This window comes from Sorex fumeus, unplaced genomic scaffold, assembly GCF_029834395.1.
Source record: "Sorex fumeus unplaced genomic scaffold, SorFum_2.1 ptg000122l, whole genome shotgun sequence".
Taxonomy (NCBI): Eukaryota; Metazoa; Chordata; class Mammalia; order Eulipotyphla; family Soricidae; genus Sorex; species Sorex fumeus.
In genome coordinates, this window is record NW_026606179.1 from 19,582,760 (window position 1) to 19,605,025 (window position 22,266).

A 22,266-nucleotide genomic window follows, 5' to 3' on the forward strand; every position below is an offset into this window, starting at 1 on the left:
GGGCGGGGACTGCATGCATGCATGGGACTTAGCCCCTGTACTCTCTTTGGCCCCATTTCAACCGCCGTGGTGGCAGCTGACTCTGTGCCCTCACTTGGCTGTGAGGGGAGCAGGCACGGACAGGCTGAATACTCTGGCTGATGGCCCCAGCGTGGCCTCACCTCCAACCTCAGGTTTCACAAGTACTGAGTATTCCCGAGCTAGCCCTGGGAGGAGCTCTGACAAGGACCACCTCCAGGAGAGAAGGAGGCGAGATGGCCCAGATGACAGAGCCCGTTTGCAAACTGAGGCAACTCCCAGGGAGGAACAGCCCTGTCTCCGAGGTGGCACCGGAAGAAAGAGCTTGGTAAGGCTGGGGGCAGTCACCAATCCAGCCTGAAGGAGGCTTGTCATCTGTCACCTCCCATCCCTGCTCACCTTTCGCTTGACAAACTTGTCCCAGTAGTTGCTGGGGAAAGATCTGGAATGAGAGAGAGAGACAGACAGACAGACAGACAGAAAGAGAGAGAAAGAGAAAAAGAGAGGGAGAGAGAACAAGAGACATTAGGGCATTAGTGCAGGGGTGACTTGCAATCACAAGCCAGGGCCATTTGAAATGTCACCGCTTTCACTGGGGATCTGGAACCTAGGGTCCCATCTTCCTTGGACTCGGGCTCCAAAGACCCCCTTTGTCACTGAAGCTCCCCAAGTGCAGTCCCAGTGGCATTAATGTTGGGGCTCAGTGTTCTGTGCTGGGGTGAGGAAACAGCACAGAATGGGCATGGGGGTGGGGGGGTGCAGGGGCTCCTGCAATGGTGAAGGGAAGAGAAGCAGCATCTGCCCCTGCTTAGCTCTGGGGATAACACTCCCAACTAGATTCTTCCTTTATTTGATTTTGGGATCAAACATTGGGGTACTCAGGACTGACTCACCTAGCTCTGTGCTCAGGGATCACTCCTGGGAACTGAGGTGCTGGGGATTGAACCCAGGTAGGCTGCATGCAAGGCAAGCACCCTACCTGCTGTACCATCCCCCCAACTACATTCATTCTGATTTACTGATTCTGGCCCTGGCTCTACCCCCATGCCCTGGTGACCTGTCCCCAGGGTCTGGGCCCTTACGGCGTATTGAGCACCAGCCGGTCCCACTGTCCCTTCACATCGTCGTCCTCGGGCTGCTCCGTAATGTAGAGGCCATCAAACTCCAGCTTCCGGGCCAGCTCCTTCTCCCGCTTAAAGATCACCAGGGGCACCTAGCCGGGTGAGGAGACCGCGAGGGAATGTCAGACACCTGAGCAGGAGGACCCCCAATCTCAGCAGGATGCCAGCCCCAGTGGGACTCCAGCTTTGGCAGGGGCCAGGTCTTGGGGTACTTCCATGAGAAGTTACCCCAAGTGAAGCACCACGGTGCTGCCTAATGCAGTCTGGGGCTCTCGGGGATGGAGCGTTGGATAAAACAGGCAGGTGAAGGGAGGTGGGAGCAGAGCAAAGCATTCCTGACAGAGGGAACAGCACAGGCAAAAGTTTGAAGGCAAAAGAACTCTGTTCATCTCCTGGGAAAGCAGAGATTTTGCCACAATGGACAGATCTGAAGGAGCCTTGAGTTCTTCCATCCCAAACCTACCCCACCATAGAGGCCAGAACGAATGTCGGAACCCACCTCCTCCGCTCCCATGCTTGTTATGTCTGAGACCCTACATACCTCCACACAGATCTCAATTCTCCAACTGATCAACCTACAGGAAATAAGCCCCTTGCACCGGAAATCAGCATCCTCACTGCATCTGAGTTCTCCTGGCTGAAGACACAGACCCTAGCCACCTCTACCCCCACCACAATGTGAATCTCTCCTACACCCCTACCAACCTTGAGGCAGTTGTAACCGATGATGCAGAGAAAGGCCACGAGTGTGTGCAGTAGGCTCAGGCACCGCAAGGCCGGCTCCATGTAGCCAGTGCTCTCTTCCAGGAAGTAGTATACCATGTTCTCATCCTCGTCGCCCTCCGCTTCCTCACCGGCCCCTGATCCCCAGCCTGAGCCACCACCAGACCCTGCGCCAGACAGGTCCCCTGCAGCAGAGCCCTCCATGTCCTCTTCCCCTGGTGGAGAGTCTGAGACCTGAATAAGGGGACAGGGTGGGCACTCAGGTGCCTCTGGTGCCTGGTACACCAGAACACAGCACCCTCACCCAATCCCATCCCAGTAATCAATAGCTTCTGTTCCTGAGGTTGGACTGGGCACACACAGATGCAGTCTTGGAGGGACTGTCAATCAAGATCAAGGGGGTGGGCCCAGGACCCTAGCTAGTAAATGAGACTCTCCTGGGAATTTGACTCTTGAAGTGATGGACAGACAGGAAGGCCGAAAATAAAGTTGACTCATCTTGATAGTGGAGCCCTGAAGCATTAGGGGACACTGACTATGAATAGTGTGGCACTTGCACTTCGATTGGTAGCTAAGACCTATGTGGCAAATTACTGTTTCCAGGGCATTATGTATATAATTCTTTATTTTTGTTGTGCAGGGTTCTGGGAATGAACTCAGGGAATCTCTATATTCAAAGTTGTTCCACAACGGAGTTACATCCCTAGCCACTAATCTCCCGCCCCTCCCTCTCGTGTGTGTGGAGCACTGTCACCTGTGTTCAGGGACTACTCCTGGCCCTGCACAGAGATCACACTAGGTGTCCTCTGATCATATGATCCTGGGGACCATATGCATTGCGGGAGAGCATATTGGGGTCAGCTGCATACAAAGCAAGTGGCTTACTCATTGTACCCATCTCTCTACCCTGCCTCATCCTCTCTGAATCCTCACAAAGTGTATACGCTCCAAAGTGTATATTTTGTTATCATTCTATCTTATTGATGAGAAAATTAAGGCACAGAGAGATTAAAACACCTTTTCTAACATCACACAGCACTAAGTGGACCATCAGGATTTGCTTCCAAACAGGCCATGCTCTGATAACTTGGCCAACTGTGTCCCTGTCCTTTTTATCTTTATATTTTATTCTTTTATCTTCCCTTTTTGGGGGGTGGGAGACACACCCCATAACGCTTAGGGCTCAGTTTTTACTTTATGTTTAGGGATCACGCATGTTGATGTTGGGGGGACTATTATGCAGTACCAGGGACCAAATTGAGATCATCCATGTGCAAGACAAGCGCCCTACCCTATGTACTATCTTTTCTTCCTGTCTTTTTATAGAAGCTGTATCAGAGACCAAAGCCCGAACCTCATGCCTGCATGTCGCCTGTCACTGAGCCACATCGCCAGACCTGTCTTATTATTTAGATCCTCGACAAGACCCCAAGAGTCCCTGTAGCCTTTGGGACGCCGCTTCTTGGCCTTTTCCTTCGCCCCACAAGCTGGCCCATTCCTCCACCCCACAAATTTCTCCTTGGCTTGCCTGAAAGCAGGGAAGCTGAACTGCCACCCAAACCCAGGCTGGCAAGGGCAGAGCTGAGCCTGGGCCCCACACCTGGTTCCCTCCCCCGGCTCCCACAGACACATGGGTATTGGTGCCAGCTGGACCCAAACTGCCATGCTCACTTGGGGATCACAGCCTGAACCCTCCCGGGAATCCTGAGCCCCACCCCTGGTCTCCCTCACTGCAGGGACCTGGGTTCTGTTCCTGGCTGAGGCTCCCTCCCCCCATGCCCCCACCCCGTGGCTCCTCAAGACCGGCACCTTATAAAACAGCAAGATGAAGTTGATGGCAAAAGCCAAGAAGAGGGCGAGGAAGCGCAAGGTGTAGAAGTTCCGGGAGAGGTAGTTCTGAGGGAGAGAGAGACAGAGACAGACAGAGAGAGAGCTCGCAAGGGGATTCCAGCCCGACATTCAGCCCCAAACCAGCCACCCAGGACCTCCCCTGGGCCCACCCTGGGCCCCCTACCAGCCCCCTGCTCCCACCACCTTTCCTACCAATCAAGCAAGTGTTTCCAGCACACAAACATGTAGGCTAAGAGTTTACCCAGCCTACACTTGTCTATCCCCATTTTTCCCACAGCCCTGTGAAATGGGTACAGATGGAGAAACCGAGGCTGGGGAAGGTGAGGTGCACTGCAGAGGCAAGAGGAGGCAGAAGTGGGCTTTGAAGTCCATGGCCGAGCTCTGCCACTTCCTGCGGGACATTACCCTACCAGCTTAATCCCTGACAGGACAGCCCATCCCATCCATCTCTACCTTCTCTCCATCCCTCATCCTCCCCGTGGACTCTATTCAATTACCTTATTTTTGGGGGGGAGGGGGGAAGGGCTACATCCAGCATTGCTCAGGGCTGACTCCTGGCTTAGCACTCAGGAATCACTCCCGGTGGTGCTCAGGGGATCAAAGGGTTTGCCGGGGATCTAACCTGGGTTGGCTATATGCAAGGCAAATGCCCTACTCACTCTGCCTTTTTTTTTTTTTTGGTGAGGTGGTACACCTGACAGTGCTCAGGGGTTGCTCCTGGCTCAATGCTCTCTCCCTGGTGGTGCTTGGACAGATCTGGGGCTGCTCATATGCTGGCCCTTGGCGCTCTCTCCCCAGCCCTGACCTGCCTTCTGTCCCGCATTCTCCCTGAAGGCCCCCCATTTCTGGTTGGGTGTGGAGACAGGATGAGGGAGCCCCGAGTCGTCCCCCCACCCCACCCGCCCACAGAAGGTCTCTTTTCTGGGCCTGGATGAGAAATTGAAATCTTCCCTGGCAACATGGCCACTCAGCTGCCCCTTGTCCCTCCAGGGTCCTGGTTTTGGTGTTTATAAGCAGAGAGTGGGGACCGGGAACAGAGTGGCCATCTCCCCACGTCAGCTCTGGAGAGGAGTGGACACCCCAACTGAGCAGAGGTGTGGAGGCAGCAAAGGGAGCGGCCAGGAGATGCTGCCCTGGGCTGGGGTCTTCCTGGGGGTGGGGGAGGAACATCTCGGAGGGCCCTTGTTAGGTTCTCACCAGGAACTTCACCCTCTGGACTTCCAGCTCCTCCCAGAGTTCCAGGCCTGCACCTTTGACCCCCTCTTTCTTCGGAGGAGGGGGCGGAGGTTCCGCTTTCTTCGGGGGCTCTGGTGGGGGCTCCGGGATTTCTTCCTTCTCCCCGTTCTCAGCACTGCAGGGAAGGGCAGAGGAAGGAGCTGCCTGGGCCCTCCGTTCATTCATTTGTTCACCCATTCATTCACTCATTCATTCAGAACCATGTGCTGGAAGCCACCCTGGCCTGGCTTAAGTTTAGATGGTTCTGGGGACACGAGTGATGAGACACCTCAAGTCCTGTCCTCAGGGAACTCCAGGCCCCATGGTGTAGACAGATCTCTCACCCCATGGTGGCATCCAGGGTGGTCAGGGCTGGGGGAGGGAGGAGCACAGAGAGGTAAGGGCACCTTCTTCCATTTGAGAGTGGGGGCTAATCAAGGTAGGCTTCCTGGAGGTGACACAAGAGCCCAAGTGGAAAGATTTTTTTCCCCCTCTCACCCAATGTTTCCCAAAGCGGGCAATACTGCTATTCCCCAAGTGGTGCTGAAAACATTTAGGGGTGCAGTAGTAGTTGTGGTGCAGTTAGGAGGGGGTGATTTTTGTTTGTTCACTTAAAGGTAGATTTCTAGGGCTGGTGCTGAGTGATTTTTTTTTTCCTGAAAAGGGGGCTGTGGGCCACATGGGTTTGGGATGCTCTGCTCCAGCCCCTTCTTCAAGCCCTCCTCTGGGCCAGTGCATTCTAAGGGCACAATGGTGGGTCCCAGGCCAGGAGAACCGCCAGGAGGGTGTAGGGTGGGAGCCCCCACTGTACCCCAAGGCCACTCACTCTGCTTTCTCGGGTTCAGGCTCAGGCTCCGGCTCTGGCTCAGGCTCTGGGGGCAGCTCCTCTTCTTCTACATCCACCTGGCCGGGAGGGGAGCATCGGGGCTTATTGCACCCCTCCCTGTCTCCTGTTTCTCACGTCCCTCTCTGCCACCCCAGCGAGAAAGCCCTGCGCAGAGTCAGGGGCGAGGTGCTAACTATCCCCTGAGCTACTTGGCTCCCTACACTCCTCTGAGGGTTGTTGGTGAGGCTCTGACTTTTTTTTTTCCTTTTTGGGTCACACCCATCAAGGCTCAGGGGCCACTCTTGGCTCTGCACTCAGGAATTACTCCTGGCGGTGCTGGGGGACTATATGGGTTTCCAAGGATCGAACCCAGGTCGGCTTCCTGCCAGGCAAATGCCCCACCCGCTGTACTACTGCTGCGGCCCCAGGTCTGACCTCTCTTGGGGCCCTCCATCCACTTTCCTCTAAGCTGTTCAGCGGTCCCAGGCCCCAGCAACCCTTCTCGCCATCCTCCCAGCCCTTTCTCCAGGTGCCTCTCTCCCGCCCTTCCCTCCGGGTGTCTCTGGGGATTCTCCTTGCTCTACACTCCCTCAGCCTTCCCCCTCTCCAGGCCCCTGCTTCTCTCTTCTCAGTGCTCAGCCACCCCCGCGCCTCTCTGAATCTTTCCTCTTTCCTCCCCAGTCCCCCAGCCCCAACCCCCCCCCGGAACCTCATCCCCCGCGCGCTCACCCCCAGCTTCCTCTTGAAGATCGGGGAGCCCTCGGGCGTGGGCGGCTCCACCGACGCAGTGTCCCCCATGTCCCCGAGGCCGCCGGCACCTTCGGGCCGGAAGGGGGCCCCGTCGGTAGTGGCCACGGGCCCCGGGGCTCCCCCAGGCCCCGCCTCGTGCGCCGCCGCATCCTCGTCGCCCGCGCCCTGCGCCGCGTCGTCCGCGCCCTCGCCCGCGTCCTCGCCGTCCGCGTCGGTGCCCTGTCCGGGCAGCTGCTCGCCGTGCACCTCGTCGCCCGTGGGGTCGGGCATGCCGGCCAGCAGTTCGGTGACCGTCACTTTCTTGGCACCCTCCACCAGGCCGCCCCCGAAGAGCGAGCCCCAGAGCAGGCGCAGCGCGCCCGCCGCCGCCCCGGCGCCCGCGGCCCCCGAGCGAGTCACCGCGGCCCAGAGCAGCGCGACCAGCGCGGCCGCCGCCTCCCGCGCCGTGAGCCGCCGCAGGCGCCGCACGCGCCGCCGCAGGCTGCGGTAGCTGAGCCCGCGCAGCGCCCGGCCCGCCGCCGCCGCCAGCCGCGCGGACACCCCCGCCGGCCCCGCCGCGCCCTCGGGCCCCGCCGCGCCCTCGTCCGCGCCTTCGGCGCCCGCCTCCGCGCCCTCGTCGTCGTCCTCCTCCGGCTCGCCCTCGGGCTCCGAGATCTGCGCGGCGATCTGCATCTCGAAGATGGTGTCCTCGCAGAAGCTCACGAACATCTCCATCTTCTCCGACTCGCCGCCCTCGTTCACCACGTCGAAGATGAACTGGCGCTTGGACTCCTTCACCTGCGAGGGAGCGGGGAGGGGCGCGGAGCGCGCGCCGCGTGATCCAGGGGCTCAGATCGGCATGCAGTCCGAACCCACCCAGCACTCTGGTTATAGGGAAACCCAAACCCACCCAGCGCTCAGGTCAGATCATGAGCCCCAAGCTGACCCAGCGTTTAGATTGCCATGATCCCCAAACTGACCAGCGTTCAGATTATCGTGAACCCCAAACCAACGCAGCGCTCAGGCCAGATCATGAACCCCAAACTGACCCAGCGCTCAGATTATCGTGAACCCCAAACCGTCGCAGCGCTCAGGTCAGATCACGAACCACAAACTGACCCCGGGCTTGTGTTCTCATGAGCCAACCCCTATCTGGCCCGTGGCTTGTGGGTGGCAAGCCCATTTCCATAGCCCTGTGCTCTTGTAAGCGCAGAGCCAGTACTAGACACTTCACAGATTATCTCTGGGTGAGTGATGTTGGGCGTCTAAGAGGCTAAGGCTGGGCACATCAAAGAACAGGGCTGGCCACCAAAACCACACAGAAACTCTGTGGGAGGGGCTTGGGAGATCCTAGACAGTAGGGTTGGGGGTGAAGTGAGGGGGGGAGATCCGTGTGGTGTGCCAGGACTGCAGGCAGGCACAATGGCATTCTCAGGGGGCATGTGCACCCACATGTGGGCACTGAACGAGTGGGAGGGGCACCCTGCTCTACATCAGGCCTTCAGATATAGGCATGTAGGGGCATTAGGTGGCTCAGGAGTGGGCCAACTCCCCAGCACATTCCTCCTAAGGAAGTTTGCCAAAAAGTGGGCATCTAGGTAGTCCAGGACTAAGAGTGCATATCGGGGCTGCTGGTGGACAGCATGTGGGTGTGGTTGCATCTAGGACCTGAAGGCCTGGCGTGTGCCAGCATGGTCTGCAAGCACCTGGTGTGCAACCCAGGGGTGACACATCCGTGAAGTGGTGGGCAGGGGCATAAAATGTGCGGAAGGGCAGGTAGGGGCTGGCACTAGCTGGGCAAGGGCCCCCACAGCTTGCAGGGCAGAGTTGCAGAGCATGCACAGCCCTCAGAGGGGGCATGAGGATGCGTGGGGCATGAGGCCACGGGCGCGCAGGCAGGTCCCCACCTGGGGCATCTCCCACTGAGCCCGGTTGGTCTCTGAGATCTCGAAGTAGATGCGTTCGATGCGGCGCGAGGCGCCCATGATCTCGATGCGGCCCAAGTAGGGCCGGAAGTACTCGAGGATGCTCTCGGCCAGCTCCAGGAAGGTGCGCAGGCGCGGGTCATGTGGCACGTGCTCTGACAGGTTGGTCAGCAGCACCGCCACGTTGAAGCCGATGTCACGGGCTGGCTCCTGGAAGCGGTTGGCGAACTCCTCACAGTTGATCATCTCATTCTCGTCAGCTTCAGAGCACGAGAGCAGGAACTGGATCTCGGGACCACTGAACTGCTTCTGGCTGTCCATGGCCTGGGGGAGGGCAGGGGCGGTCAGAGGCAGGGAATCTAGAGGAAGGCTCCATGCTGATTTTCTTGGGGGGACCACACCAGGGATGTTCAGGGCTGACTCCTGACTCTGCTCAGGGATCACTCCTGCTGGGGCTTGGGGATATGGGGGTACCTGAGATCTAACCCAGGTTGGCCACATGCAAGGCAAATGCCCTCCTCGCTGTACTGTCGCTCGGACCTGGAGCCCCATACGTGGCAATGTTTGTGTGCAACCAGGACTCCACGGAGTGGTGCCTGGGGGCCACAGGAGCCAGGGGTGGAATCCAGAGGTCTCAGCATGCAAGTGTGAGCTACCACTGAGCCACCTCCCTGGCCCTCATTCTCTGTTTGGAGACTACACCTGACAGTACTCGGGGCCCATGCAGTGTTGGGATCCAAACCAGGGGCTTCCACATGCAAAGCACATATTCAGCCCTTTGAGCCATGTCTCTGACCCCCCAAACTCTGTGTTTTTGTTTTGCTTGATTTAATTTGGTTTGGGGTCAAACCTGGTGGTGCTCAAGGATTACTCCTGGTAAGGCTTACTCAGGGATCACTTTGGGCAGGGCTTGGTGGATTATATGAGTTGTCAGGGATACAACCCAGGTTGGCGGGGTTCAAGACAAGTGCCCTACCTGCTGTACAGTCATCCCCACCTAAATTCCATACATTTTTGTTTATTTGTTTTGTTTCAGGGCAAGTAACCTATTGGTGCTCAGGGCTTACTCCTGCCTCTGCACTCAAATTATTCCTGCCAGTGCTTGGGGGACCATATGGGATACTGTGGATTAAACCCAGGTTGACAGGGTGCAAGGCCAACCTGCTATACTATCTCTCCAGTACCCCCCTTTCTGGTCACAAACTATAGTTTGTAAGAAGTAAAACATTACAGGGCCAGAGAAAGAGCAAGTACAGGGCTTAAGGCGCTTGCCTCGCCTTAACAGGGATGACCCCAGTTTGACCCCCAAGTACCACATATGGTCCCCTGAGCACCACCAGGGGTGACCCCTGCCAAATATGACACCCTCTGAACCCAATCAATAAATCAGTCAATACATAAGCAAATAAATAAAACATCCCAGACCCCCTCAGGGCCCTTAGTGTTCCCATCTCGTGCTCTATCCTTCCCCTCCTCCAGATAACCACTGTCGTGGAGAGGAGTTGGTGTATCCTTCCAGATACGTCTGTCACCTAGATTCTTCAATTTTCGAAATTTCTCATTGTTTCCCTTTAACCACCCACCCAGGTGCTTAATTTGATATGTCCTTGATCTCTCTTTCTCAAACACACACACACACACCCCACACAGACACACAACACACACAATCATCCTGAGATTTTCAAATATCAAGGAATATCATAATAACAACATAGTCAGAAACTCACTTTTCTCCATTCAGCTGAAAGTTTGCAAACTCAGCCCATGTACATCGACCAATACAGGCCCAGAGGGTTCCTCTGTCCACCTCTGTGCCCTCCTGCTCGAGAAAAATGCTCCCCTCATCCCCTGGTTTTCTTCCTTAAGGAAACACTTCACTGGTGCCCTGCTCAGCTCCACCGCACCTTTGCATGAAGCCCTCTAGGGCAGTTTGGCATTTTGGCTAACACCAGTGGGAATGCATTTTACAATATATCCTTCCCCTCAATGCGTGGGGGGTTGGCACCTTCATGACACCCCCGATTTTTTTCCCACACAAGGCACTGCACAATATCCTGTTGTAATTTTCAAAGATGCTAGTCATGACTTAACTGCACGGCCCACAGCTGGGTTGCAAGAGCCGAGAAATGCTGCTGTGGAGTTTGAGCAGAAGCGAGCATTTCTGGCTCCCCGAAGTGCTTTGTAGCCCAGACCTTTGCAAAAAATGCTTTCTAAATGAGTAAGACGCTCTGGAAACCACAGAATGTGGAGACAGAAGTGCACGGGAACCCCGGAGGCAGCGGCCTCCTGAATCTGCCTCCCCCCTTAAGATGCAGATGGGCCACTGCCCCTCTTAAAGCCAACCCCGTCCACTGGGCTCCAGAAATCCATCCCTTCCCCTTGGCCCTGGGCTCTGCTCTTGAGATTTGCTACTCTGTATCCTTGGGTCATTGGCCCAGTTTAGGACTATCACCTCCATCCTAAACCACCCGCAATGGCAAAAGGGGGCACACCAAGGCTGGCCCATGCCCTCGAGCGACATGCCAGCCCCCTCGACTCCCCAGAGTCCAAGACTGGGTGTCACTGTGGTTCTTCCCCCCCAAACTGGAAAGGGCCCCAAGGGACAGCCAGAGCTCCCCACCCCTGTCTGAGCCCTCTCAGGGAAAACGTCCCCACCCACCCATGCTTAAGTCTGGATATTTGAGTCAATTTCGTTCCTCTCTCCCCACCCACACCGGAGGCAGGAACCAGTGCTGTCAACATGGGGGCGTTCACAGGCTCCCCTGGGAACCCCACCTGGTTTGAACCCCCCACTGGCTCCCTGGCAGTTCCACACTCACTCCAGGGGTTTCTAAGGTTTTTTGGTTTATTTGGGGGCCACATGCTGCAGCACTCAGGCATTACTCCTGGCTCTGCGCTCAGGGACCACCCCTGGTGGGCTTGGGGACCCATATGGGGTGCTGGGGATTGAACTTGGGTCAGCTGTGTGCAAGGCAAGCGCCCTTCCTGCTGTCCGATAACCCCAGTCCCACTTCAGGGTGCTAGAGCCCCAAGTCAGGTTCATCCCCTCCTCCACACACACTGGTGTAGGGAGTGATGTTGCAACATTGTACTCCTGAAACTCAATCACAAATACCTTTATAATTTGGTGATACAATAGAAAATATTTTAAAGGGTCTTCTCTGGGCTCCCACTCCTGTAGACTGAAGGTCAAAGTTCCCTGGGCAGCCCCGGGGTCTGCGTGTTGTCTGCACAGTCCCAGTTCACACAGTTGCTCTCTTGCCCTTTCACCCTCCACAGCCCTCTTCCGCACTTTCAGACAGCCCCGACTTCTTGCTTCCCAACTCTGAGTTTCTGCCCCGTGCATTTTGACACCCCTACCTTCCGAGGTGCCCCTCAGCTTCCATGCACTGGAGAGGCCTTCCCGACACCCCATTAATAGGGCCCCTCTCCCCCACTCACACCCTCACACCTGTTCCTTTCCTCCAGAACCCAGGCCACAGCCTGAAAGGTGGGGGCTGTTCATTATTTGCTTATTTGATTTCTGATGGTGCCAGGATTAAACCCAGAGTCTCACACATGCCAGGAAGCACCCAGCTGCCAAGAGAGAACCCTCCAACTGCATCACCGTGAGATACACAGTTACAAAGCTGTTTATGATTGAGTTTCAATCATACAATGTTCTAGGACCCATCCCTTGACCAATGTACAGTTCCTGCCACCAATGTCCCCAGATTCCCTCCTGTTCCCCCCATCCTGCCTGCCTCTATGGCCAATCTCTCTCTCTCTCTCTCTCTCTCTCTCTCTCTCTCTCTCTCTCTCTCTCTGTGGTTTGCAATACTGTTTCTGAAAGGTTATCATGTATATCACTTTATCTCCTTCCAGCACACAGTTCTTGTGATCATTTCAAACTATCATTGTCATAATGCTCCCTTCTCTGTCCTAACTGCTCTCTTCCACAACTTGTGGCAAGCTTCCTTGTTTCTGCTGTCTTTGGGAATTATTTATAACTACCTGCCTCCCCTCCCCTCTCCTCCTCTCCCCTTCCCTCCTCTCCCCTCCTTGCCTCTCCCCTTCCTGCCTCTCCCCTCCCTGTCCCACCTCTCCTCTCCCCTCACCTCCCCCACCTATCCGCCTCTCTTCTCCCCTCCTCCCCAGTGTTGGGGCCCCTCCCAGCTGTGCTCAGGGCTTACTCCTGGCTCTGTGCTCACAGACCCCTTATTTATTATTTTAGCCTGCTCCATCCTCCTTGCCGGTCAGCTCAGAGTGGCATCTGTTCGGTGCAGAGACACACACAGGAGGTGCTCAGCACATACTGGCTGAGTGAATGAAGAATCTTGAAATCTGAATTTGTAAGCTTATTGCAACTTTTTTTTGGGGGGGGCGGTTTGTGAGCAGTGAACCACAGCTGGTGAAACTCCACCAAGGACAGCCCAATGCTGGGGCCCAGCAATGTGGTCACCCCAGCAGGGCATGGGCCCTCCAGGGCCACACCTGCTGGTGTCTGTGGCTCTGTGTTCAGGGTGATCCCTGCCTGCTGAGGCTCCTTGGCCCTGAGCCCAGCTCTGAAACCACAAACAGATACAGAAGTGGCCGGAGAGACAGTGCAGGGGTTAAGGCGCTTTCCTGGCCTATCACTGACCGAGGCTCCATCCTGGCACTGCATGAGCCCCCTGCTGAGCCATGCCAGAACTGATCCCTAAGCACTGCTGGGTGTGACCCCAAAACAACAAACAAAAAACCAAAATGCACGGAAGCAATTTCTAAAATGCGAAGCCTTGCAAAATTGAGAAATTCCGTGATGTGTGGTGTTTGGAAACTGTAGGAGGCTGGGTGGATGAAAGGACACTTAGAAATGAGAGTATTATCGCTTTGTAACATCTAGGGCATGAATACTGTGACTGAAATGGGACCTCAGTGCTGCCAATGTGACCTCAATGCTGCTGCATGTCAGGAGGTGGCCTCTGGAGGTGGATGCAGCCTCCCAAAGAGAAGTTCCAGAAAGCCCAGGGTGAGGGCACTTCTTGATCTCAGTCCCAGATTACAGGAAGCACAGGGGACAGTGGACTCCAGAAAAGACACCACAAGGTGGCACCAGCCAGACCCAGGCTGGGAGGGAGCCAAGCGCAGGGAGCAGAAGCACTTCAGACGGCTGCGGCAGGCAGCCGAGCCCCAGGGCGTCTGGGGCAGAGTACAAAGGGGCCTGACAAGCTCAGGCTGAGTCAGGAGGGACGCAAGCCTCAGCGTGAGCAAACACCATTCACTCTGACAATGATGAGTACAGCGAGTTGGGAAGCTGGCTTGGAATGGCGAGGGTCAGTGAAATAGATTTTTAAGAAAAACCTTGTGTGGGATCAGAGAGAAGCTCAACAGGCCTTGTCACCCCAGTGTCCGCTGGCATTACTGGGAGCCATCCTCCAGCACAGAGCTGGGGACATCACTGCCAGGATGGGCCAAAAACAGGAAGGAAGGAGGGAGGGAGAGAGGGAGTTGGGTAGGAAGAAGGGAGGGAGGGGAGAAGGAAGAGAGGGACTGAGGGAAGGAGAGAGAGAGGAAGGGAAGGAAGGAAAGAGGAAGGGAAGGAGGGAGGGAGGAGTGAAGGAAGGATGGGAGAAGGGAAGGAAGGAAGGAAGGAAGGAAGGAAGGAAGGAAGGAAGGAAGGAAGGGGAAGCGAAGGAAGGAAGGAAGGAGGAAGGAAGGAAGGAAGGAAGGAAGGAAGGAAGGAAGGAAGGAAGGAAGGGGAAGCAAAGGAAGGAAGGAAGGAGGAAGGAAGGAAGGAAGGAAGGAAGGAAGGAAGGAAGGAAGAGATAGTATTAGACCCAGGCCAGGCACACATGAGCTCTGAGGAAGGAAGGAAGGAAGGAAGGAAGGAAGGAAGGAAGGAAGGAAGGAAGGAAGGAGAAGCTAAGGAAGGAAGGAAGGAAGGGGAATCGAAGGAAGAAAGGAAGAAAGGAAGGAAGGAAGGAAGGAGGAAGGAAGGAAGGAGGGAGGGAGGGAGGAAGGAAGGAAGGAAGGAAGGAAGGAAGGAAGGAAGGAAGAGATAGTATTAGACCCAGGCCAGGCACACATGAGCTCTGAGGAAGGAAGGAAGGAAGGAAGGAAGGAAGGAAGGAAAAGCTAAGGAAGGAAGGAAGGAAGGAAGGAAGGGGAATCGAAGGAAGGAAGGAAGAAAGGAAGGAAGGAAGGAAGGAAGGAAGGAAGGAAGGAAGGAAGGAAAAGCTAAGGAAGGAAGGAAGGAAGGAAGGGGAATCGAAGGAAGGAAGGAAGAAAGGAAGGAAGGAAGGAAGGAAGGAAGGAAGGAAGGAAGGAAGGGCCTGAAGAGTACACTTGCCTTGCATGCTACTACCCAAGTTTGATCCCAGCATCCCATATGGTTGCCTGAGTATTTCCAGGAGTAGAGCAGAGCCAGGAGTAACATCTGAGCATTGCTGATGTGGACAAAAAAAAAAATTAAAAAGGGAGGGGAAGTGGGAAGGAAGGAAGGGAAGCAAAGTAAGAAAGCCATCTTACAAAGGTACAGGGAGATGGGCTTAGTGCAGCAGGTAAGACGCTTGTCTTGCACACAGCCAACAAAAGTTCAATCCCTGACACCACATATGGTCCCCAGAGCTCTGGGAAACATGAGCACTGCTAGGCGCGGTCCCAAAATAACACATACTAACCAAGAATAAATTAGCAGCCCGAGATGTGTTTTCAATCAGAAAAAAGGGGTTTCTGAAGGGTGGAAGAGGTTTGGGGATCTGCAAAGTGGTTACCAGTGGAATGTGCTTTGCAAACTGTTGAGAACTCTTTGTCAACCACGAGGAACTTGAAACCACAAAGCCATGTTATATTTTTTTTCAGGGCATATTTATGGAGGTAGGGAAATGCAAAAATAAACCAGCAGGGCCTGGAGAGATAGTACAGTGGGTACGGTGCTTACCTTGCATGAGGCCAACCCTGGTCCAATCCCCAGTACCCCATATGGTTTCCTGAGCCCTACCAGGAGTAAGCCTTAACCATAGCTGGGTATAGTCCCAAAACAAACATAACAGTGGAGAGACACATATTACATGCATAATGGTGGCACCTTTGCAGAGGAGGGATGAGGATACTGAGGCCACAGGTGTCCTTTGAAATTTTTTTCTTTTCCTTTCTTTTCTTTTGGTTTTAGGGTGACACCCAGTGGTGTTCAGGACTTATCTTCTGGTTCTGCAGTCAGAGATCACTCCTGGTGGGCTCGGGGGACCATATATATAATAGTACTGGGGATTCAAATACAGGTTGACTGTGTTTGAATGCGCTCCACTTGCTGTACAATCTTTCTGGGGCCCCCTCAACATTCTGAATTTCTTTTTCTTATTATTTTGGGGCCACACCCAGCAGGTTTACTCCTGGCTCAGTGCTCAGGAATCAATCCTGGTGATGCTCAGGGGACCATCTGGGATGCTGGGGAGCGAAGCAGGGTTGGCTGCATGTAAGGCAAGCACCCTCCCCGCTGTGCTATCTCTCCAGCCCCATTCTGAATTTCTTTACAGGACAACTGCATCCTTATACTTCCTATCTAACAAAACTATTTTTGTTGGTTTGTTGTTGTTTTGAGTTATACCCAGTGGTGCACAGGGTTTACTTCTGGCTCTGCACTCAGGGATCACTCTTGGCAGGCTCAGGAGACCATATGGGGTGCCAGGGATTGAACCTGGTTCAGTCACACGCAAGGCAAGCATCTTATCTGCTGTACTATCTCTCCAGACCCTACTAAAACACACCCAGCGATGCTCAGGGGTTACTTCTGGCTCTGTGCTCAGGAATTACTCCTGGTGCTGCTTGGGGGACCATATGGAATGCCGGGGATCAAACTTGGGTCAGCCACAAACAAGGCAAATGCCCTACCTGCTGTACTATTGCTCCGGCCCTAAAACATTTTCAATAGGGCTCGGGAGATGGTCCAAAGGTCCGAAACACAAGCTATGCATGTTGGGGCCCTGGGTTTGATCCCCAGCGTTGCCTACAACCAAGCACCATGCTGGAGGGTAACCCCAAGCACTGCTTCATGCAGCTTCAAAGCAACAAAAATATTTTTAATTATTTTCTTTTTAAACTTTTTTGGGCTGGAGCGATAGCACAGCGGGTAGGGCGTTTGCTTTGCACGCAGCCAACATGGCCGACCCGAGTTCGATTCCTCCGCCCCTCTTGGAGAGCCCGGCAAGCTACTGAGAGTATCTCGCCTGCACGGCAGAGCCTGGCAAGCTACCCGTGATGTATTCAATATGCCAAACACAGTAATAAGTCTCACGATGGAGACGTTACTGGGTCCGCTCGAGAAAATCGATGAACAACGGGAGGACCGTGACCGTGACCGTGAAACTTTTTTAGGTTTAGTAATTTTCTACATAAAAATTAACTTTTGCATCACACAAAAGAGAAAGCAACCAAGAGCAAAATCAAAACTCAAATACTCTGGACTGGAGAGATAGTACAGTGGGGAGGGTGTTTGCCTTGCACTTGCCCACCTAGGTTCAATCCCCAGCACCCCATATGATCTCCTGAACCCTAACAGGAGTGATCCCTGAATTGAGAGTCAGGTAGAGGCCCTGAGCACTACCTGGTGAGGTCCCAAAATAAAAGCCAAAAAAATAAAAGAAAAAGAAAAATACAATCCCAAGGGCTGGACCCTCCCTGCCCTCCTTGCCAGATGGATATGGAAATTGAACCCTGCCCTCAGAAGTCTCTTGCCCAAGGGAGGCATCCAGGAAGGGAAGAGCAGGCACTTGGCCTCTCCATCCACCCCACTCTAGGTACCTTCTGGAAATCCTTCTTGGAGATGAGGCCCCGGGGATCAGTGACGTAGTCCTGAAATGCCTCAGACCCCACAATGTCCTTGAGTTTCAGGAACATGTCGAAGAACTTGAGGATCATCTCCACGTTGGACGAGGACTCCACAAGCATGTCCACCATCTGCCGGGCGATCATGCCATTCACCACGTTCCCTGCGGGAAACCTCACATCAGCTCCTCTGTCACAGACCCCCATGGGGCTGGCCCTGCTCTGTGGCCAGGAGCCAAGCCGAACTCCCCAGGACCCACTGTGCTGCCTGCTGCTCCCCAGCCGCCGCCCCACACCCTGTGCTCACTGGGGGCAAGTCCCCTCCTGCGTGAACTGGCTGACCCCATCTTCGTCTACCTCCCCAAATAGATGGGGGAGTTCACTACTTGAGATGAGGCTGGAGGAGGGATGGGCAGGTACCCTGGTCATGACCAATATGGTGCTGGTACAATCTCACTCTTATAACAGGTGTGTGAGTATCTGATGTAAATGGAGGCCCAGACTCATGCAGGGTGATCTCACCACCAAGGGGACAGGGAGGATTGGAACCCAGGGGCTGCAGGACCTCACAGCTCACACCAGCCTCTCGCAAGTCCACTAGAAGCCAGAATATGCCCACCTGAAGGGTGGAGGAAGGCCCCCAAGGGAGGCAGCAGGGAGAGGTGGGGACTGCGCAAATGGGATCTCATACAGTTAGGGCTGGAGAGATGTTAAGGTGTTTGCCTTGCACATGGGTTTGATTCCTGTCGCCCTAGAGAGTCCTCTGAGTCCTGCCAGGAGTGATCCCTGAGCACAGAGCCAGAAGTAAGGCTGAACGCTATTTTGTGTGACCCAAAACCAGAAAAAATTAAATTCTTTAATTAGAAAAAACTTAGGGGGGTGGTAACACCTAGTGATTGCTCAGGGGTTACTCCTGGATCTGCACTCAGGAATTATTCCTGGCAGTGTTCAGGAAACCATATGGGCTGCTGGGGATTGAACCTGTGTCGGCTCCGTGCAAATGCCACTGTACTATCACTCTGGCCTCTACTTTAAAATTTTAAAGTTTTAATTTAATTTCACTCTAGCCCCTAATTTAAATTTTAATTAAGAAGTTAAATAACAAAGGCAGGTGAAGCTTGCTCCAGCTTTTTCCATACATATTTTAATATGATTTTAAAGTTGGTTCAAAGGATGTGAGTTATTTATTGTTAAGCTGTTTAATATGATTTTAAATTAACATAAAAGTTGCAAGAATAGGGGCTGGAGCAATTTTACAGTAGGTGAAGCACACTGCCATGTATGTGGCTAACCTAGGTTAGATCCCCAGCACCCCATACGGTTCCCTGAACCCTGCCAGGAGTGACTCCTTAGCCAGGAGTAAGCCCTGAGCATTGCTGAATGCCTGCCTCCCCCCCTGCCCCCATTAGAAAAACAGTCTAAGAATACTGCAAGGAGTCCCAGACATTTGAAATTTACCAATTACCTACATTTTGCCACATGTGTTTTAATCCCTACCCCCTCACCCCACACACATATATTTTCTCTACACCCAGCAGTGCTCAAGACTACTCCCACTCTGCTTGGGAGAATGCATGGTGCTGGGGAATTGAACTGGGGTTGCAGGCACAGAGGCCAAAAGCCAAAAGGTTAACCCCATATTATCGCTCCAGTACCACCTACACAGATTTCCCATGAAATCATTTGAGAGCAAAATATAGCCAGGAGGCCCCTTGCTCTTAAATATTTCATTAGATGTGTCTCAGAAGACAAGGACAGGGCCAGAGTGATAGTAAAGTGGGTAGGGTGTTTGCCTTGCATACAGCCAACCCAAGTTCAATCCCTGGTATCCCATATGGTCCCCCCCCCCCCCCCAAGCACTGCCAGGAGTAATTCCTGAGTGCAGAGCCAAGAGTAACCCCTGAGCATCGCTGGGTGTGACCTAAAAAGAAAAAAAAAACATCAGAAGACAAGGACAAGTCATACACAACCCTAGTGAGGGTATCAGAAGCAAGAGGTTTCATATGCTTTGATTCAGCTACTTAATCCAGTCCCATTGGTTTTTATCATGGGAGAATGTGGTCACCCACTGTCCCACTTTCAAGAAAAGCTAGAAATCTGATGTTTCGAGGGAACCTTTTTGGCAATGACTAGTTACCAAAGTGTGGAGATGCTGCGGGAGAATTAGTCATTGTAATGTTTTTTTATAATAAAAAGAATTTTAAAGCAAAATCTTTGAACAGAATAAGGTGTGGTTAAAAGACCCCCAGTTCAGCCACACAATGGAAGCCCTATGCAGCCATGTAAAGATGAAGGCTGTCACTGTCACTGTCACTGTCCTCCCGTTGTTCATTGATTTGCTCGAGCAGGCCTAGTAATGTCTCCATTGTGAGACTTGTTGTTACTGTGTTTGGCATATCGAATATGTCATGAGTAGCTTGCCAGGCTTAGCCCTGCGGGCAAGATGCTCTCGGTAGCTTGCCGGGCTCTCCAAGAGGGGCAGAGGAATTGAACCCGGGTCGGTTGGGTCCGCCACATGCAAGGCAAATGCCCTACCACTGTCACTCTATACAAACATCTGTATAAAAAGTCCTCATTGATTAAACTGACTAATTAGCAATATGGGCTGAAGCGATAGCACTGCGAGTAGGGCGTTTGCCTTGCAAGCAGTCAACATGGCAGACCCGAGTTCGATTCCTCCGCCTTTCTCGAAGAGCCCGGCAAGCTACCGAGAGTATCTCGCCTGCACGGCAAAGCCTGGCAAGCTCCCTGTGACATATTCAATATGCCAAACACAGTAACAACAAAGCCTCACAACAGAGACATTACTGGGCCAGCTTGAGCAAATCGATGAATAACGGGAGCACAGTGACAATTAGCAATATATTATGATTGTCTGAAGATAATTGTGTTTGGGGAATATTTGTTAGGCAGTAAGAGCTAGGTGATATATTTAGCAAATAACTATAAAGTACACACAAAAATAAAAGTAGCCAAGTTACCCACCTCATTAAGATTTCTCAGGAAACCAAGCTGATAGATCACAGTCAGGGTCTGCCCCATATCAAATATTCAATAACTGTTTGCTGAGTTTCTCCAGAAACTATTGGCTCTGACATGATATCAGATGGGGGTCAAAGTTTGGGGACTTCTGGGTCTCAGATGGCGCTTCTGAGGCTTTCCTTATCCTGGTGTGTGTGTGGGCAAAATCGCTAATATCTGTGGGCTACTCTCAGCTCTTGTTTGGCACCTAAGGGGCCAAGCCCTCAGGAGATTGCTCCCCACCATGCCTGGGGGACTGTGTGTCTCAAGGAATTGAGTTCAGGACTCCTCTATATAAACTGTGCGTTCAGCCCTTTGAACCATGTCTCCAACCAAATGATTTGCCTTATTTTGTTTCTTTTGTTTTGTGGGGCCAGAAAGCAAACCCCGAGCACCCCACACATACAAGGCAAGTGCTCTATCACTGAGCTATATTCCAGCCTTGTCTGAACTTCAGTAGTGTTCTCCCCTGGCCCCTGCCCACCAGTCCCTTACCTTCTAGAAGTGACAGCAACATCACCACCATGTCCTTCTGGAGATCCAGCAGCTCCTTCAACAGCTCGATCTGGCTGGAGTCCTAGGAAGGTCCAGCCCGGCTATGTGAAGGCGGATGTCTGCTGAGATGCTTCCCCCACACCCAGCAGTTGTGGACCCTCCTCACCCACCCTGCGGGGCCCTTTCACTCCCTTCTTACCTCCGAGGGGAACTGAGTCCACACATGTTCCTCGGAAGCAGGGTAAGGAGCAGAGAGACAAGATTGTGGGGGTGGACTAGCACTTGGGGGGCCAAGCAAGGCAGATAGGTGATGTGTAGGAACAGGGCTGGCAGACAAGGATGACTGGGAGGAGATCGGGGCTTGGGGAGCAGGCACTTAGGGCAGAGAGACAGCAATGGTGCTGGAGAGAGAAATCCAGACTTGGGAAGGGGTGAGAGCTCAGTGCTGGACCTCTGGCTGGTGCTCCACATGTTTGCAGAATGAAATGAGCAATGGAAAACGTGAGCCAGGAGGCAGCCCAAGGAGGAAGCCATGGGCTTTCTGGTAAGTCACTTGGGGAGACTCTGAGCACACTGCCTCCTCTGTCACAGTGCCTTGTGTAAGGTCACTGAAAGTCAAATTTCTGCCCCAGGTGCCCTCCCTCCCCAATCTTTGCTTGGTGCTATGAATGGAGCCCTAGGTCTCATGCAAAACATCTCATTTCCTGTTTGTGTCAGACCGTGCCACATCAAATTGGCAATATTCGGCCATTCTGGATCCGCAGAGTTGTGACTTCATATGGTTCAACCAAAGAAACTAAAGGCGGTGAAAAGATACCAAGTAGGGGCTAGAGCGTAGTACAGTGGGTAGGGCATTTGCCTTGCACACAGCCTTCCCAGGTTCAATTCCCGGCATCCCATATGGTCCCCCAAGCACCGCCAGGAGTAATTCCTGAGTGCAAAGCCAGGAGTAACCCTTGAGTATCGCTGGATGAGACCCAAAAAGAAAAAAAATATATATATATATATATATACACACCAAGTAAACTGGCTGGAGGAAGGCTCCTCTGAGCCCCCTCACTCATCCAAGATCCACTAAGTTCTAGAGTTCCTACAGGTCCAGAGCTCTGCGTTCATAGTCTAAGAATTCAGCATTCGGAATATGAATGGTGGGTGCCTGCAAGTGTTTGCCCACGATTCAGTTCCTAACAGTTCACTCTGGGGAGACGGGACTGACCAATCTTCCAGCCTCCCACCCCTGCTTCCTGAGTAGGTGGATTTAAAACGAGATCTGCCCAATCAGAATTTTGTCCCCACCCACCCCCGCTGGGATTGGTCCAACGCTGGGCATGTGACTCAACAGTCCAAACAGAGAGACTCAAGAGTTATTTTTGAAACTCTGAGGAAAGAGGGGTTTTCTTTGCGGTTGAGGGAAGCCAAAAGCATCATTTTCCCAGACCCTGGGGGAAGGCCTGTTTGAGACTGAAGACGAGTGAAGATAGAATTCTGCTGACATCACTCTAGGCCATGTATCTGCTATGTGAACTGTTACAGGTCTTACGCCCCTAAGCCACCACTC

The 22,266-nt window shown here is 53.5% G+C and overlaps 1 protein-coding gene across 6 annotated transcripts in view; it reads right to left on the reverse strand.

Annotated features, from left to right (window-relative positions):
* The window catches only part of RYR1 (ryanodine receptor 1), a 116,395-nt gene that overhangs the window by 6,209 nt on the left and 87,920 nt on the right, over nucleotides 1-22,266 (reverse strand). For 4 of the 6 annotated variants that reach the window (XM_056137233.1, XM_056137232.1, XM_056137230.1 and 1 more), the window contains 10 exons: nucleotides 20,709-20,790; nucleotides 17,169-17,356; nucleotides 8,391-8,732; nucleotides 6,484-7,281; nucleotides 5,755-5,831; nucleotides 4,911-5,064; nucleotides 3,672-3,758; nucleotides 1,845-2,096; nucleotides 1,101-1,231; nucleotides 418-460 (listed from right to left, as the gene is read on the reverse strand). In XM_056137233.1, coding sequence (XP_055993208.1) covers nucleotides 418-460; nucleotides 1,101-1,231; nucleotides 1,845-2,096; nucleotides 3,672-3,758; nucleotides 4,911-5,064; nucleotides 5,755-5,831; nucleotides 6,484-7,281; nucleotides 8,391-8,732; nucleotides 17,169-17,356; nucleotides 20,709-20,790 — 2,154 coding nt within the window. Of the gene's footprint in view, nucleotides 1-417; nucleotides 461-1,100; nucleotides 1,232-1,844; nucleotides 2,097-3,671; nucleotides 3,759-4,910; nucleotides 5,065-5,754; nucleotides 5,832-6,483; nucleotides 7,282-8,390; nucleotides 8,733-17,168; nucleotides 17,357-20,708; nucleotides 20,791-20,907; nucleotides 20,938-22,266 lie in introns of all 6 variants that reach the window. The other 2 variants (XM_056137228.1, XM_056137227.1) reach the window with 1 other exon arrangement.